The 15452-nt window shown below is 42.0% G+C and overlaps 2 protein-coding genes and 1 long non-coding RNA gene across 5 annotated transcripts in view; all 3 read right to left on the bottom strand.

The window, feature by feature from the left end:
- Positions 1–813: 813 nt before the first annotated feature.
- Positions 814–10084, bottom strand: slc35e4 (solute carrier family 35 member E4). Of its 3 annotated transcripts, none has more exons than XM_008326354.3 (3): positions 9720–10084; positions 6627–7246; positions 814–4709 (listed from the first exon to the last, which is right to left on the bottom strand). In XM_008326354.3, exons 2-3 carry the CDS (start codon positions 7225–7227, stop codon positions 4150–4152), a joined length of 1161 nt encoding a protein of 386 aa, XP_008324576.1. In that variant the 5' UTR covers positions 7228–7246; positions 9720–10084; the 3' UTR covers positions 814–4149. The 3 variants fall into 3 exon arrangements, with proteins under 3 accessions (XP_008324576.1, XP_008324575.1, XP_008324574.1); XM_008326353.3 differs by lacking the exon at positions 9720–10084 and adding an exon at positions 9212–9706; XM_008326352.3 differs by lacking the exon at positions 9720–10084 and having other exon boundaries at positions 6627–8529.
- A 1148-nt stretch (positions 10085–11232) lies between these two features.
- LOC103390477 (uncharacterized) lies at positions 11233–12356 on the bottom strand. Its single transcript, XR_522691.3, has 2 exons — positions 11845–12356; positions 11233–11807 (listed from the first exon to the last, which is right to left on the bottom strand). It is a non-coding gene; the product is annotated as an uncharacterized LOC103390477 (long non-coding RNA).
- Positions 12357–13821: 1465 nt separating this feature from the next.
- Positions 13822–15452, bottom strand: part of osbp2a (oxysterol binding protein 2a) — a 14147-nt gene continuing 12516 nt past the window's right edge. The window contains exons 12-14 of the mRNA XM_008326348.3: positions 14651–14835; positions 14332–14552; positions 13822–14028 (exon numbers count right to left, since the gene is read on the bottom strand). Of these exons, the coding sequence (XP_008324570.1) occupies positions 13886–14028; positions 14332–14552; positions 14651–14835 (549 nt within the window). The 3' untranslated portion in view covers positions 13822–13885. The remainder of the gene's footprint in view (positions 14029–14331; positions 14553–14650; positions 14836–15452) is intronic.

Below are 15452 nucleotides of genomic sequence, written 5' to 3'. Positions count from 1 at the left end.
GCTGCCTTATTCAGGCAAAAACTGACCAGGGAACTGTGTTTACAGTCACAAAGGAATTTAAGAAGGATAGAAACGAGAGCGTGGATTCACAGAGAGAAGAAAGTAGGATAAGAAAAGAAAACATCAGATGATAAAACTGTGAGGTTTATCCTCAACAATCCTGATTTTAAATCATTTTCTGTATTTGTTGTCAGACATATAATATAATATATGTTTTTCTTTGTTAAATTGTTAAATCGGACTTTTTTTTATTTTGATAGTAATGGACACATCAATGCAGGCTGGGGATTTTATGTGGGCTCTTTGTCTCCCTCTTCTGGTAGAAGTGACTAAAACAAGGGAATTTGATATTTCCAGTCTAATCTGATCAAATGTCCTACCTCTTTTTTGTATAATCTTTTCAGAGATGTATAAAATTATACATAAAGTTTTTTTATTAATTCAAATCGTATCTGTCCAATTTGTCTATTTTCAATTTAATTTAACGAAAAAACTTCCGTCTTGGTTATTTACATCTCGATGTAGTTCTATTTTTAGCCCGCGTTGTTAGCCGTTTCTTGGCTAACTTTGAGTTTACATTTGTTACAGTCGTTTAAATCAGAGTTCTTCTACAAGGTCAGAGACCCCTACGGGATAAACTGAGTTACTGCAGCGTTGTGTTGGTGGGGAATTTTCAGTTGATAAAAGATTATTTTTAACTCAGAAAACCTAGATAGCACTGAAGGCGGTCCCTGCTTGAAATAAGCCTGAAATCAAAGTGTAAATATATTTATTGTATTTATTATATAATTAACGACACTAAAACACTGCGGCTGTTGTTATTTATTCTTCCAGTCAGTTCTCTGAACAGAAACACCTATAAACAGCTGCTGTTAGCATTCAAAGCATTATCAAACAAAACAAAACAAAAAACATTAATCGTCATTTAGTCCTCTGTCCTCGTCTCCAGTGTGTCCAAAATAAGGCAATGAGGCAACGGTTCCGTTCCTACAACCGGTCGGCTCTAGAACCAGCCATAAACAGTCGAACTACAAAACAGAATAAATAGAATAAATAACCATTTACATCGGAGTAGCGCCGCCAACGGCCCGACCCTGAACGGACACAGTTACAGCAGGTGTTCGAGGACAACGTCGTTCAGTGCAAATGTCGCGCCGCCCACGAACGTCGTCTCATCGAAACGTAAGTAAGTTTGTCATTAAGTTTGATCGGGAAGCCCAAACCGAACCAACGGTCACTGTTGTTCAGGAGCTCATTCCGACCATATCAACGTTAGCTAAGTCGTTAGCATTCAGCGTAATTAGCGGTTGAGGTATTTGAGGAAAGCAACAGTGATCAACTTTTCAACTTCACCCTTCGAGTCAACCGTGAGTTTTATGATAATAAACTGTAAATACGAGAAGTCTGTTCAACACGTACCAGTGCTACTGAACCAGGCACATTTACAAACGAATATTTTCTGCTAAATTTGCACATTTTCTTTTGGCAAAAAAAAAGGATGCTCAACAAATGAACACTTTGATGGAGTTCTGTGTTGGTGGATTAAAAAACCAAAACAACAAAACAAAAAAGTAAATGAACACTGTTTTTTTTGCGCTGCAGTTTGAGAATCGCACTGATTTGGAATTGTATTTTCTCTGTTCGATGAGAATATTAATGTTGTAGTATCACCGTAAACTAAGTAAAGTACAACAGAGTTTTAGGGCTGCTTATGTTAGGATGTGGTTGCGGGCCTATCTCCTATCTACAAACAGGGGGCGCTGCGGAAGAAGTTAGGAAACCACTGATCTAAGCACACCTTGAACTTTAAATTGGTTAAACATTAAAGTAACAGTGATATGTAATTAGCTTTTTGCTAATTTGCGAACAAGCTAAACAACGCCCCTCCTTCCACGATGGACAAATGTGACGTCAACGCATCTAAAAAAAATAAATTAAGAGTTCTACAGATTCAATACTTTGTCTGAACAAAAACATAAATTAGTTAATTTACTGCTAGCAGGATTTTAAGTGCAAATTAGCGGGAATATACAGGGAATACGACTGAGAAGAGCTCGATTTACACATCTCTGAAGGCCGGGCGTGTCATACGTTAGTCAACCTGAAGGGGGGGCACTAACAGTTCGGGAAGGGTAGGGAATGACACGGACGACAGGCGGCGCAGCAGCGACTGACGACTCCAAACAAAGAGGTAGAACTGAAACAGAAACATCGTACATCAGGTTTGTGCGTATACAAAGGCGACTCAAGACACTCAAAAATAAATATTCCATACCATGAGATTAGCCCAAAAAAGGGGGAGGGGTCAAAGAGGAGTAAGATTTCTTTCTGTAGAGTAAACCCTTAAAAAAAAACACCAAAAACGCCAAAAAATAAATCGTTTTCCTAAGACGGGCTGGTTTTCAAACGTCACATCATCTGCAAAAAGTTTGACATTGATTGTTATGTAAGAGAATGAAGGGACAGTTCCCCCCCACCCCCGACCCCCCCGGGACGAGGCTGTTATAAATGAGTGGCACTCCTTAGAGAACCCGTGGATCTAATTGTCAGCCTGAAGTGATGTTAAATATAGAACCCACTGCAGCAGCGCCACACAGAGGCCATAAAAAGATGGTAAAAAAAATTATAATTAAAAAAAAAATCCAGGCCTTAAAGGAACAGTTCTGATTTTCTTGTGTTGGACTCATGTAGTGTCACATGGTCGATGTTGGGGACGGGAACCGGTCTGGACTCCAACCAGCAGAGCGGCGCCAGTGATGCCTTCACAGTCCTGGGTTTAAATTCAACAGCCAGCTCACAGTGAAATTAATGAAACATTAGACTAAAATCGCTCTGTTTGCAGAACGACTACAGTGACCAGGTGACACGGTCCATGGTCCAAGAGACGACCGTCTCTGGTTAGAGCGCCTCTATGTCTAATGTTGGTGAGAAAAAAAAACAAAACAGTAAAAGTTAAGACACTCTAAGAAGTCCTCTCTATTGATCAGACATTTTTAAAATACTGTTATGCTGCCCCCTTCTGTTCACACCAGATACGTCCAGATACAGTTTTTTTTTTTTTGCTGCCAATTGTTCTAATGAATTAAAACGACTTCAAACGACGTCACAAATAAGGCATTTGAACCCCCAACCCAAATCAGTGTCAATTTTGACACTAAGGGAGAAAAAAAAATAAAATAAATAAATACATAATAACAATGGCTCTGATTGGTTCACATCCACTGTGTTCCGTCTGTGTCGGTGTCTGAGTCAACAACACTGGAACGACACTAAAAACCATCTCTATAAATGGGAGATCAGTTTAGTGAACGCCTCGGAGTAGAACTGTGCTTCAGTGGAGAAGAGGCGTCTGCGTAAACTTCCATAAAAAGGGGTTCGAGCCCAACAGCAACAAATTCACCCTCCTAACTTAAACTACTGAAATAATAAAAAAAGAATATATATTATATATATACATATATATAATATAGATTTATATAGTGTATATATAAAAAGAAAATTCAAAAAGCTGCCACAAACAGCCAGGTCCCCACTTTACCAGAACCCGGCGGTCAGGAAATTAAATTAAAAAAAATAATAATAAAAATGTCTTTAAGCGCGGGCCGCTCTCTCGTGCTAGCCCTCCGTTAACCACGGCGTCTTCACAGTGGAGCAGTGGAGATACAGTGTGAATACCTGCTGAGGTATCGAACAGTCTGGGTACCGATGACGGACCGAGGTTAAAGGTGAGGTGCGCAGGAATTTTCCGGATCATCTCACAGGGACCGACTGACCCCGACCCTGACCCCGACCCTAACCCTGACCCTGGACTCCTGTCATAAATGAAGCCTCTTGTTGTATGCTGTTGAACTGTCAGACAAGTTTAGTACATTCAAACTATTTATAGCACCCCCTGCTGGATAGGAAGGAAGGGTGCTACATGCTCTGTTTGCGGACCGTGTAAAAATGTCTGCATACTCGACCTTCAACCATCATGTGGAATACTAAAGGTCACTTCCTGTTCTCCGTCGACTCCAGTTTCCTGTGACCTTGTGACCAGAGGTCAACTGAACTGGCACAGTGGGAGAGTTGACGGGTTGAAAATGAAATAGCATTTCAATTAGCATTTAAAACTGTCTAAAACCGTCTCCTGTCCTTCAGCCCGTCCCCTCAGTCCGTCTTGTCGTCCTGATTATTTTCTGTCCTCTGCGGACGACACGTGGGCTCAGATTGACCCACTCGGTCCAAATCCTGTCCACGCACCGCGAGACCGTCCACGAGACCGTCCACGAGACCGTCCACGCGACCCCCCGACCCCTTGACTCGGACTCTGCGTCCGTCCAGGTAGCTGACGATGAACTCCGAGTTCTGATAGATGAGCATGCCGGACAGCGTCAACGCGATGCCGGCGCAGCTGAGGGGCGTGAGTTCGCTGCCGAACAGCAGCTGGGACAGCAGCATGTTGCCCACCACGCTCAGGTTGCCCAGGATGTGCAGGGTGACGGCCGAGGTGCGCGTGATGACGCAGGAGCTGGACAGGTTGTACATGACGGAGCTCAGGCAGCTCAGCAGGATGAAGACCCACAGGCGGCGGTCGTAGTGCAGCGGCGACTCCATCGTCGTCCAGTTCTCCACGGCCAGAGCCGCCAGAGACAGGATGAAGAAGCTGGGAATGGACATCAGGTAGAGCAGAGACACGGAGTTGATCTTCTCCTCCTGCAGCAGGATGCCTGGACCACAGGGACATGAAAACACACGGGTGGAACATTAATATACGCTCTTTAAATATTCTCACCCTGAATATTTAGAGAGCGTTCATTACCGGTTTTCAAGGCCTCATAGACGGGCTAACCTTAAGCTTACGTGTAGGCTAACCATTACAGCCACATTCTGAGTTGTACCTATTGCTATGGTTCTTTTCTCTGTGAATAATTTTGGATATTCTAGCTTCATTTTGTTTCTTCTGGAAATTATTACATTTTTTGTAATCAATAGACAAGAAAAGAAACGCAAAAAAAATAAACCAACGATGAATATTTGACTGTTAATAAAGAATCCATATAGTACTCTGGAATATCGATACAATATTTTGAAATCAAATATCACAATATTTCAGTGAATGGAAAGCTAATTTTGTTTTTGTTTTTTTAGCTAATAGCATAAATTCACAGTAAACTTTGTAAAAACAAACAAACAAACAAAACAAAACAACTTCTTGTCATCGTGATTCCACTGCACACACAACAAAATGTGACCTCTGTTTTAAACCCATCACCAAGGTCAGCAGGGGGCAGTGTGTGGGGACGGTGTCATGCTCAGCGCACCTCAATGGTAACTTCCGCCTCCTTAACCACTAAGCCACCACTGCCCCAAGTCCAAAAAAAAAACACTTATTAGAGAATGTGAAGACAACGACGAGTGTAAGAGACAAAAATAGTACAGTGACACCTGAGACAGGAAGACTCAGGTGTCGGATTCAAACCCTCAGTGCGGACATCAAAGAGAACATCAGAGTCACTTCTGTCGGAGGTCGTTTCAGAGTCCACTCCTATTTCTTCACCTCCTCAAACCTGGTTGATGTTTACGTCACACGCTCGGCCCCCGAACCACGAGGCTACAATTTCAAAATCTGCTGTCGGATTACGAAACGATTTAAACACAACGCCCCCCTCTGTGTGACCCGATGTTCAACCCGTGGTTCTGCAGGGACAGAACATTGAACAGTCGTGGACTGAAGGCCGAACATGTGACTTGAGTTGAACGGAACGAATCTGTTTTCTTCAAACGACAACAAGAGTCCGTGTCGTATAAACTGTGACATTTGTTAAATTACTGGGAGAACGAGCGGCACAGAACAGCCTCTGTGATCCATCCATCCGTCCATCCATCCATCCATCCATCCATCATGACCGGCAGAAACCGACACCTTCACTCGTCACCTCACTGTTTGTGTTTCATAATTTCCCAACTGTGGAAACACCAGTGTAAACATCCAGACACAGCGAGCCAACAGGAATGAGGAAGCCTGTTGTTTATTATGTTACCGTGGGAACCGACGGACATAACAGTGAGTAACAGGACTGAGGACAACCGCAGACTTACTGCAGGACTCACTGTCCTGGGGGAGACACTATGATATCCTGTGATGTCAGTGGGTTTTAGGACGGCGTGACGTCTGTGATGTAAAAATATTCACATATTATCAATGCAAAAATAATAATAAAAAAAGTTGGTTTAAATTTTGAAAATAGTCAAATATCACAAAATATAGTAAAAATGAAAAATAAATAAAGCCAAACATATCATTAAAATATAGGATAGACATTTTTTTCATTTAAAAAATTCATTTTATCAGTTTCAAAAGCTCATAATAAGACAAAAAAATAGTTTTTGAAAAAATGTCTTTTGGGAATTTTGAGGAGCTAAACAAGATGTTGTTACGACCTGGACGACTGAGAACCTACACAGACATAAACAAGAGGTTGCACTGTACTAGTACTAATATTTTGAGCACATATGGAGGTGAAAAGCAGTTTTCTTTTTAAAGAACTTTGAGCCATGTTGGATCAAATGCTAATTTTTTGGTATCATTGCGTGTCTCTGGTGACAGAGGGTTAATTATTTGTGTTTTTTTTTTTTGTACTCACTCTGCTGTATGGACTTGACCCCTCTCAGCATGGTGGCAGCGATCACAAAGAAACACCCGGTTTGATCAAACTTGGCTTCTCCCATGATTCCAAAGGACGCCCCCAGGCAGATGGGCATCATGGCCGTGTACTTGAGGATGTGATGCTGCTCGCCCAGTATCAGCGTGGAGATGGCGAGCGTGAACAGAGGGGTGGTGGTGTAGATCATTTGTGCGAAGGACAGCTGGACGTAGTTCAGACCCAGGTTCCCGAAGGCGATGCTGGCGCAGAAGGTCAGACTCAACATGAAAACTTTACACTTGGCGCTGGTGGTGAGGTCCCGCTCCACGGCCCCCCGGTGCCGCGCCAGCCTCAGTTTGATCAACCCGTAGTCCACCACGATGGCCGTGAGCATGTGCAGCGCTGACAGCAGCAGCGGGAACCTGAAGTTGTACACGGTGAAGATCCATTTGTTCAGGCTGGAGATGGTGGTTCCCGTGAGCAGCCAGACGAAGACAGCCGAGAGCAGATGGAGCATCTCTGCCGGCGGGGGCCTCCTCCTGCCCCGGCCTCTGTCCAACACTGTCTCCTCGCGTTTGGAGCAGCCATCGGCGCTGATCATGTTCGTGTCATTGTCGTCTCTGTAAGGCAGACACATGGTGGCGTTCATGGACACTCTTTTAACCCCGGCTCTCCTTCATAGTTTTTGATTTTAATAAACCAGAGTGGATCACCGGAGCCTCGGCAGCTCCGCGACTCCTCCTCTGGTGTTTTTCCACTTTGTTGTCGGGCGGAGTGACGTGATTCAGCACCGCCCGCTAACACGTGCTTCTAGTTTACACCGCGGAGCTGACGGTTGTGTAACCCGGGCATAGAACTGACAACCAGGATCAGGAAAGTGAGAGAGAGAAAGGGGGGGTCGGGAGGGTGCGTTTAAGGAACGTTAGGAAAAACCTATTACGCGCCGGAGTGTTGGCTGGAAATGAATCTGAAATAATAATAATAATAATGTCTCTTAAAACTATTATAACGTGGTAAAAGGACGATGGTTCTTATATAACGCTTTACTAAAACCAAACAAATAAACAATATTACATATTTCGTGGAAAAATACCGTTAAAATTGATTTAATAAGAACGAGTTTTATGGGTGTGTTCAAGGCGTGTCGGAAAATAAACGGTACGATCATAGAACCGGAGCGCGAAGAGATGAATAATGAAGCGGGAAAGAGAGAGAGAGAGAGAGCGAGGTTAGCCGCTGGACAAAGGGAGAAACGGAGTTAATTATTGTTGTAACTGACCACTGCGACGTCGTCCGAAAATGACCAAAAAACTAAACAAATAACACACATTAGCCATTAGCTAGTCATTTGGTATCAGTGCGGCTCCGTCTAATTTAATCACAGCCCCGCCCCCCGCTGGAGAGCTGAGCTAACACTAAATACAAAACAAACCCCAAAAACCAACGGTCCGTAATCTTCAGTTTGACCTGTTTATACTGAAATACTTTCTCTCCGTTACAAAAAATAAATAAAATAAAAATGAACAAAATTATACACGACATTACGACAAATCTGTGGAACAAACACGGTAAAAAATAAACTAAAGCTCAATAATTAAGGGCAAAACTTCCGGGAATTCTCGAATGCCACAGTTGACGTTATATATCTACGTCATCTACGTAAATAAGTGACGCAGCGACGTTATTTAAAGAAACACCATAAAACCATAAATCAGTAGAAGGAAATCAAAACAACAAATGAACTGACATTACCTGTAACTATAACTGCAGTACTCGTTATGAAGTATTTATACAGAGTACTTCAAGTTCACTTTGGGAAGATGTTTTTTTTTTTTCAAATATAATTGGTTGAACTTGAGTAGACAGCTGATTTATTATTAATGATGGAAATTATTATTATTATTAAAATTAGAATAAATGTCAAATCAAAAGTGAGTTCCTATTGATATGATTTTAGAACTCACTGTAAAAAATGAAATTTAAAATATTTTTAAACCAACATACCCTAAAAACAGAGAGAAAATATAAACATCTAAGTGTATGTATATTATAATTTATATATATTTTTATATATATATTTAATGTTTTGTTTTATTTTAATCACATAAACATGTTAAAACATGTCCTGCAGGTGTATCAGTTCTGACAAGTTTTATCCTTATATATTTGTCAATCGTTGAGCTGTGTCAGCGTTTATTGAAACAGCTTTAAAAACAAACATTTTTTAAAACATCTGTTTGTTTTTAAAAACTTGAAAAACTTGAAGCTAAAAAAAACAAAACAACTGAAAAATGACGCAGGTTGTGACTGGTTGTAAAAAAAAAAACATTCCCCGAATTTCTAGAAAGACGGAATTCTCTGTGTGACCTGTTTGAACTTAAATACAGTTTCTGTATGTTTTTATTTATTTATTTTTCTTCTTCTTCACTAACGCTGGTAAATGACAACAACCATCTGACAGGATGGTTAACTCCAGCTCTCTCTCTCTCTCTCTCTCCCTACACTTCCTTTTGGGATTCTTATTTATTTTCCTGGCAGCAGTTCGACTTGTTTTCCCTCCAGCCTTTCTGTAAATAGCACCTTACTTCATTGCTGGGGATCTTGTAATTCCATTTCCTCCCAGTGACCGAAGGAAACCCTGACCTCTCGGCTCTTACATAACCATCCCGAGGCCACGGACCTGGACACGGAGCTGGGCAGAGATTGATGACGTTACAATCACTCCTCTGTCAAAGCTGTGGCTCCGGCGTCAGTGACAGGACGTCACTCCTGTTTGTCCAGCTGTAGTGAAAGGCTAAAAGGTCGTGTTGCTTTGACTGACCTCTGTTGTCACTGGATACCGTCTCTCTCTCTGTCTCTCTCTGTCTCTCTGTCTGTCTCTGACTGCTGAAGCTTCATGCTAACGTTAGCCTCGCTGCTAACACCCCAATGGGTAGAACCATAAACCCCAGGCACAAAACGCTATTTTCAAATCACCGCTGACTCAGTGCTAGCCTCACTCCTTCCCTTCCTCCCTCCCTCCCTCCACCGCGCTGCGGCTAGTCACTTTCTATCATGACGTCACCGTGCGGACAGCTATCATCTCCGGTTTACCTTGATCTCACGATCCGACGAGCTCCTGGACAGGTCTGAAAACACCCGCACCGACAGCAGCAGCATCAGTTCGTGTCTCTGTCACAGTGGACGCTCCACGTGCCACGATCCTCAGCGTCATTGGTTTGTTTATTTAATGGGCGACGACGCCGCGGTTTAAAGGTGTATTACGGCTGTTTTGAACCTGCGCACACAGTCCTCTGACCTTTAGGATTATGACTAGAACGCGCTCTGGTCATGTTGGGGATTTAGACGAGCGCGCGCGTGCGCGCACACACACATCAACCCAAACGTTATACGACATTAGAAATATGATGCTTTTCTTTTCTTTTTTTTTTATCAATTACTTTAAAACACAGACAAACACACGCTAAATAAAATATAAAAATAAAATAAATAAATAAACAAAAAACATAACATCATAAAAATAAAATAAATAAATAAAAAACATAACATTCTGTTCTGATTTTGTGCAAATATTTAGAGCTTTTTTATGCCCAACAATATAAAACAGTGCAATGTTATATCATTTATTAATTTATAATTTTGTATCATGTTAATACAAACGTAATCAAGGCTTTAAATTATAACTGATACTTTACTTTAATACATTTCGTTTTCTGAAGGGATTTCAGCTACGCTCTCTCCAGCAGATGGCGCCCTATGCAACCGCCTACGAGCACTATTCCAGGGCTCAGTATCAAGGTGTGTCCAGTGATGGAAATATTGTAAAAAAAAAACGTGTCAAATGTATATATACATACATACGTATAACAAAACTAGACCAAATCCAATTATATCCGAGATTTAATCTGAATCAAACTGAATCCTTTAGTCTGGAGTCTTCAACATTTTTGTCATACACATTAACTATTGTATGACATGTTTTATATGAATCTGGTCCTAAGGCCATTTACTCTACATGCAATACATTTGGTTTAAAAATAAATCTAAGACGTCTCTAAGACAGAGCCAGTAGGTGGCGGTAGTGTAACTCAAATTTTAGTTAATGTTTTTTTTTTTTTTTACCAAAGCTTGATTACTTCAGTAAGTCATTGGCAACAGTGTTTTTCTAGATTGTGTTTTTGTCCATTTTTCTTTATTTGATCAAATTTGATCACTTATTTTTATATTTCTGTTTCAATGTAACATTGTTAGGTTAAAAAATAAGGATGTCTGATATTCGATATGCCGATGTTGTAATAGCAATGTTGTATTGCAATAGCAATATGGTTTGCTGTGTCACAATGAAAATAATTCACTTTTACTTTAAAACAATTTTCATCTGGTCCAAACCCAGGCATTGTCTTATCAAGTTTATAATAAAAACAATAACAATTCTTACTGATATTACATTATTATAATGCTATTAACGACACCGCTACATAAAAATAAATATTTTTACTACCAAGATTCCCAAGAACAAGTAACAATGTCAAACAGAGGCGGTGAGTCAGACTGACGATGACAAAAGTTTCAAACATTTAAAAAAAAAAGAACGACAGCAGAGACGATGCTTTATGCCTTTATTTGAGCTCAAAAATGTTTATTCTAGGCCTTTAGGTCGACATGTTTCACTTGAGTCCACACACAGTTAGGATCTAGGTGGAGAGGCTTCTCACTACGGCCGTGCTGAACCATGCATCGCTACGTATTGCTATGAAAACCTTGTGACGTCACGTGGCGTGAATCAACACCTGCAGTAGAACAGGACGATGCGTCTTTTATCGTACGACCCATCGTTAACACTGTTGATATTAAATGATACTGCGTCGTATAAATGTGTAATAAACATCCAGACCTCCTGGCGGTGGAGAACACGCCGGAGTTTAAGACGTGAGCGGGATTTGAAACCATGTTTTCTTACAGTGGATATTTTTTAGTGACTATTTACAAACTAAAACCGACTGAGCAGCAAATGTTCTTTACACTCACGAGAAGCTAAAATGGAAAACAAACAACTTGTTATTGTTTACAACCTATGAACAAAGTTTTCTGCCCGACGACAGATGAGCACACGTCAGATTTTTCTCTACTACTTTCAGCTAAATATGACATTTTCGTGCTGTTACTGGACCGACGGCCGACCTTTGATTATCAACTCATCCGGAAATCGACGGCCGACCTTTGATTATCAACTCAATGAAACATCCGGAAATGTTTTTTTTTTACTTTCTTAAGAACAGACTTTCTCAAACTTTTTTGCGTCGTCCACCAGCTCATGGAGAGAATTTACTTCAGCTAAAGAAGCCGTCTACAATGTACAAAAGTAGTGATACACACACACTAGCCTAATCCTAATTAGAAGCTGTTCACCCTATATACCACCAGAGGGAACTTTAAGTAGTACTGTACCATCGATACACAAACCAGTGTTTGAGAACCACTTCTTTTGGGGAAACAACTTTGTTCCACCGTACCTCCTTGAAAAAACCCTGATATTTTCAGTAACGTAAAACACAACTGGCCCTGAAGGATACTCCGAGTTCCTCTCCAGCGTAAACAAGGTCTCATGGGAAGAGACGTTCGAAGGAGTTTCTACAAAACTGACTTCCAGAAAAGTTGGTGCAGTTTCCAAAAATACAATAAAAACAAAAAAAAGTAGGGATGTCCGATAATATCGACCGGTGGATATTATCAGCCAGATATTAGCATAATTATGTAATTTCGGCAAGAATTATCATTTTTTCCTCTGATAATGATAAACCCGATGCCTGGGTTTCACCAAATGATTTGCGCCTTAAAAATAATTTTGGGGAAAAACAGCTGTATATGAAATTGAAAGCCACTAGATGGCAGCATTGCAGCTCATTTTATTACTCTATTTTAATAATCAGTGATTATTAACTGATTAATTGATTGGCAAAAAGTTCATATCGGACATCCCTACAAAAAAAGTTTTGTGTCAAATTTCTGTTGTTATTGCATTTTGTACCAACGCCTCTGTAACCGGTGTCTCTGCATTATTAAGGCTAGGTTAGCATTAAGCACCAGTATCACCGCTACCTGAAGAAAACCGTCAACGGAGCACATTATTGGTCTATTTTGTGTGGAGTGGATTTAAAGGCGGCAGGTTTTAATGTTGTACTTCCACCAACGAGTCACTGTAGAGAGAAGAGAACCACAATCCTGAGCTCAGGTTTAAGCTTCCGAAAACTCTGAAGACTTACCGTAAATGACCCCGAAGAACTTGTACTGAAGAGGAATTGTGCTGCTGTTTAAACCTTAAAACGGTAGTTTTTATCTAAAGGTTAAGATACGGATCAGTACTTTGGGTTCCACTGATCCGACAAAACTGTGACGGTGAAATCCTTGTAAAACACTTTGTGCGATTTGTAGAAAAAGAATAGTAAAATCTTAAGAACGAATCATTAGGAGAGAGGAGGAAGAGGAGGAAGAGGAGGAAGAGGATCAGGTCAGTGTTAAGTCTGTAAGAACGTGTTCCAGCTGTGAGGAGAACGGGACTAAATCCAAACGTAGACTGAACAGAACTGGTCTTTCTGGTGGATTTTGTCGCAGCTGAAGCGAAATGACACGAAGGAAGGCCATGCAGTCGGAGCTGAGGAGCAGAACGGAAACTGACGGACGGATTAGAGTCTGTACTTGTTGTTGTTTTGTGCTTCAGATTCTGGACACTAGGGATGTAACGATGCACTCAACGGACGATACAGCATACGATTTGATAAGGTTTTTTTTTCTGCTCTGGTTAAACTGGTCAAACTGGTCTGGTCTGGTTGACCTGGTTAACTGTCAATATATGAAACAACAACAGAAGAAGAAGAAGAAGAGAAAAAACAGGAAGTGGAAAGAGTTCCACTGGAGAACACTGTTGGTGTCTGTGGAACCAGTTCTTCCCACGTTCTGTTCCAACACCTGAACGTCTCTCAGCCTACGTAGGGACCTGACGTCTGGGTTTGATAGTGGGTCACAACCACTGTTTTTAGGCACATACTGCCACCTACTGTACTAGAGTGTGTAGTGTCATGGTCTGACCAGTGACTTTTTGAGATAACGAAGCCTGCTGCTTAGATCTTGCACGATTCACGATACATCGTTGCATCCCTAGTGCACATTCACACTCTCTCACACACACACACACACACACACGTCCTAACACCAGCTGCTTCCACTCCGCCCGACGACCGGGTGTGATAAAACGTGGCGTCTCAGAAGATCTCCTGGCACTGGGACCAGTCCTGTCTGTCTTTGGCCTCCCAGTATCCTCCTTTGTAGACGTAAATCGTTTCTCCGGTCGTTTCCTCCGTCCTCTTCTCAAACCACATTGACTGGTAGCCCTCGATGTCTTGTCCTGACGACACAGAATCATTAGTCGTGGCTAAACAGAGTCAACGGTGACGTCATGATGTTGATTAAGGTTCTGTAATCATCAAATGATTGGTGTCTTTTTGCTGCTAAAATACAGCATTTAGGAAAAACAACATCACTGTTTGTGGTTGATGCCTGAGTTTTGTAGAAATGTATGCAGTTACAGTCATAATGACTGAAGATGGCGCCCTCTAGATTTTTGCATTATTGCACTGAAAAAGTTCAGACACTGCAGTGGTTACACTTCAGGTCTATTTTTTTTTTTTTTTTTCTCGTCTCTCCTCACCTTCCTCCAGGGCCTGATTGGCCTGAGCCTCTCGTTTCTTCCTCTCCAGCCTTTGTCGTTCCTCCAGTCGCTGCTTCTGGGCGTTGGCTTCATCCCAGAGACCTTCTTCCATGAGCCGCTGGTCAGGCCGCAGGCGACTGTCGGTGGGCGCGGTGCCCTCCTCGGGCTCGTTCAGAGTCAGGGCCAGGGAGGAGAAGAAGTGCATGTTCTCTGCATTTTCTCTGGAGAGTGAAAGATTGAAAAAAAAAAAAAAGGTTTTTAGATTTATGAAAAAAAAAAAAGAAGACAAACAGCAGGGGGCAGACGTGGGTGAACCTACGGTAGAGGGTATTTCTTCCACAACAGTTTGGGCTGACGTGTCTGATATACCGTCTTCTGTTTGCCCTCAGAGCCCCCACCTCCGGGGCTACTGTCCACTATCTTGGAACTCTCCATCTTCTCGTCCCAGGTTCCAGACAGGATGTACCGAGCCGTGCCGTCTCTGTCCTCCACCACTCCTGTCACCTAGTGTCCCCACATGGAATGACACACATGTAGATGAGATTAAAAAAAAAAAAATCATCACTTATTTCTGTACTTCAAACGGATAAAGAGTGGTTTCCAAAATGAGGGGCGGGCCTCCCCAGGGGCACAGAGTTTTCGCAGAGAGGGGCAAATTATTTATAACGTCGTAGGAAGTTGCGGTGTTTTAAGAAATATCGGGGGGCGGGGAGGGGTTTAAGGCACAGTCTGATATGCAGATAATCTGGACCGACAGAGGGGGCGCCGCTGGTCCCACAGTGAACAGGGATTCAACCAGACGTACTTTTCGTGGCACTTCTCTGGAGAAGTAGCTGTAGGGGGAGAACTTGAGACGGCAGGTGTCCTTGGTGGTGACGTTGACAATGTCAATGTCTCCAGACTGAAAACAGCAACAGAGGAGAAGACGGTGAGACACACACACACACACACACAGCGCCTCACTGTCCAAGCCTTTTACAGAAACACACCTGATCGATCCACAGTTTCCCGACGATGATGTTGTGAACAGTCGACGTCACTTTGCTCCACACGTAGTGGTTTCCACTTGAGTGGAACTGAAGGTGAATGTTCCCTACAGTGAAGAGGAACATGTGTGTTAC

Source organism: Cynoglossus semilaevis, chromosome 14 (genome assembly GCF_000523025.1).
Source record: "Cynoglossus semilaevis isolate Cse_v1.0 chromosome 14, Cse_v1.0, whole genome shotgun sequence".
Taxonomy (NCBI): domain Eukaryota; kingdom Metazoa; phylum Chordata; class Actinopteri; order Pleuronectiformes; family Cynoglossidae; genus Cynoglossus; species Cynoglossus semilaevis.
Note: the sequence above shows the minus strand (reverse complement) of the source record. Positions and strands in the feature narration are given on the sequence as shown.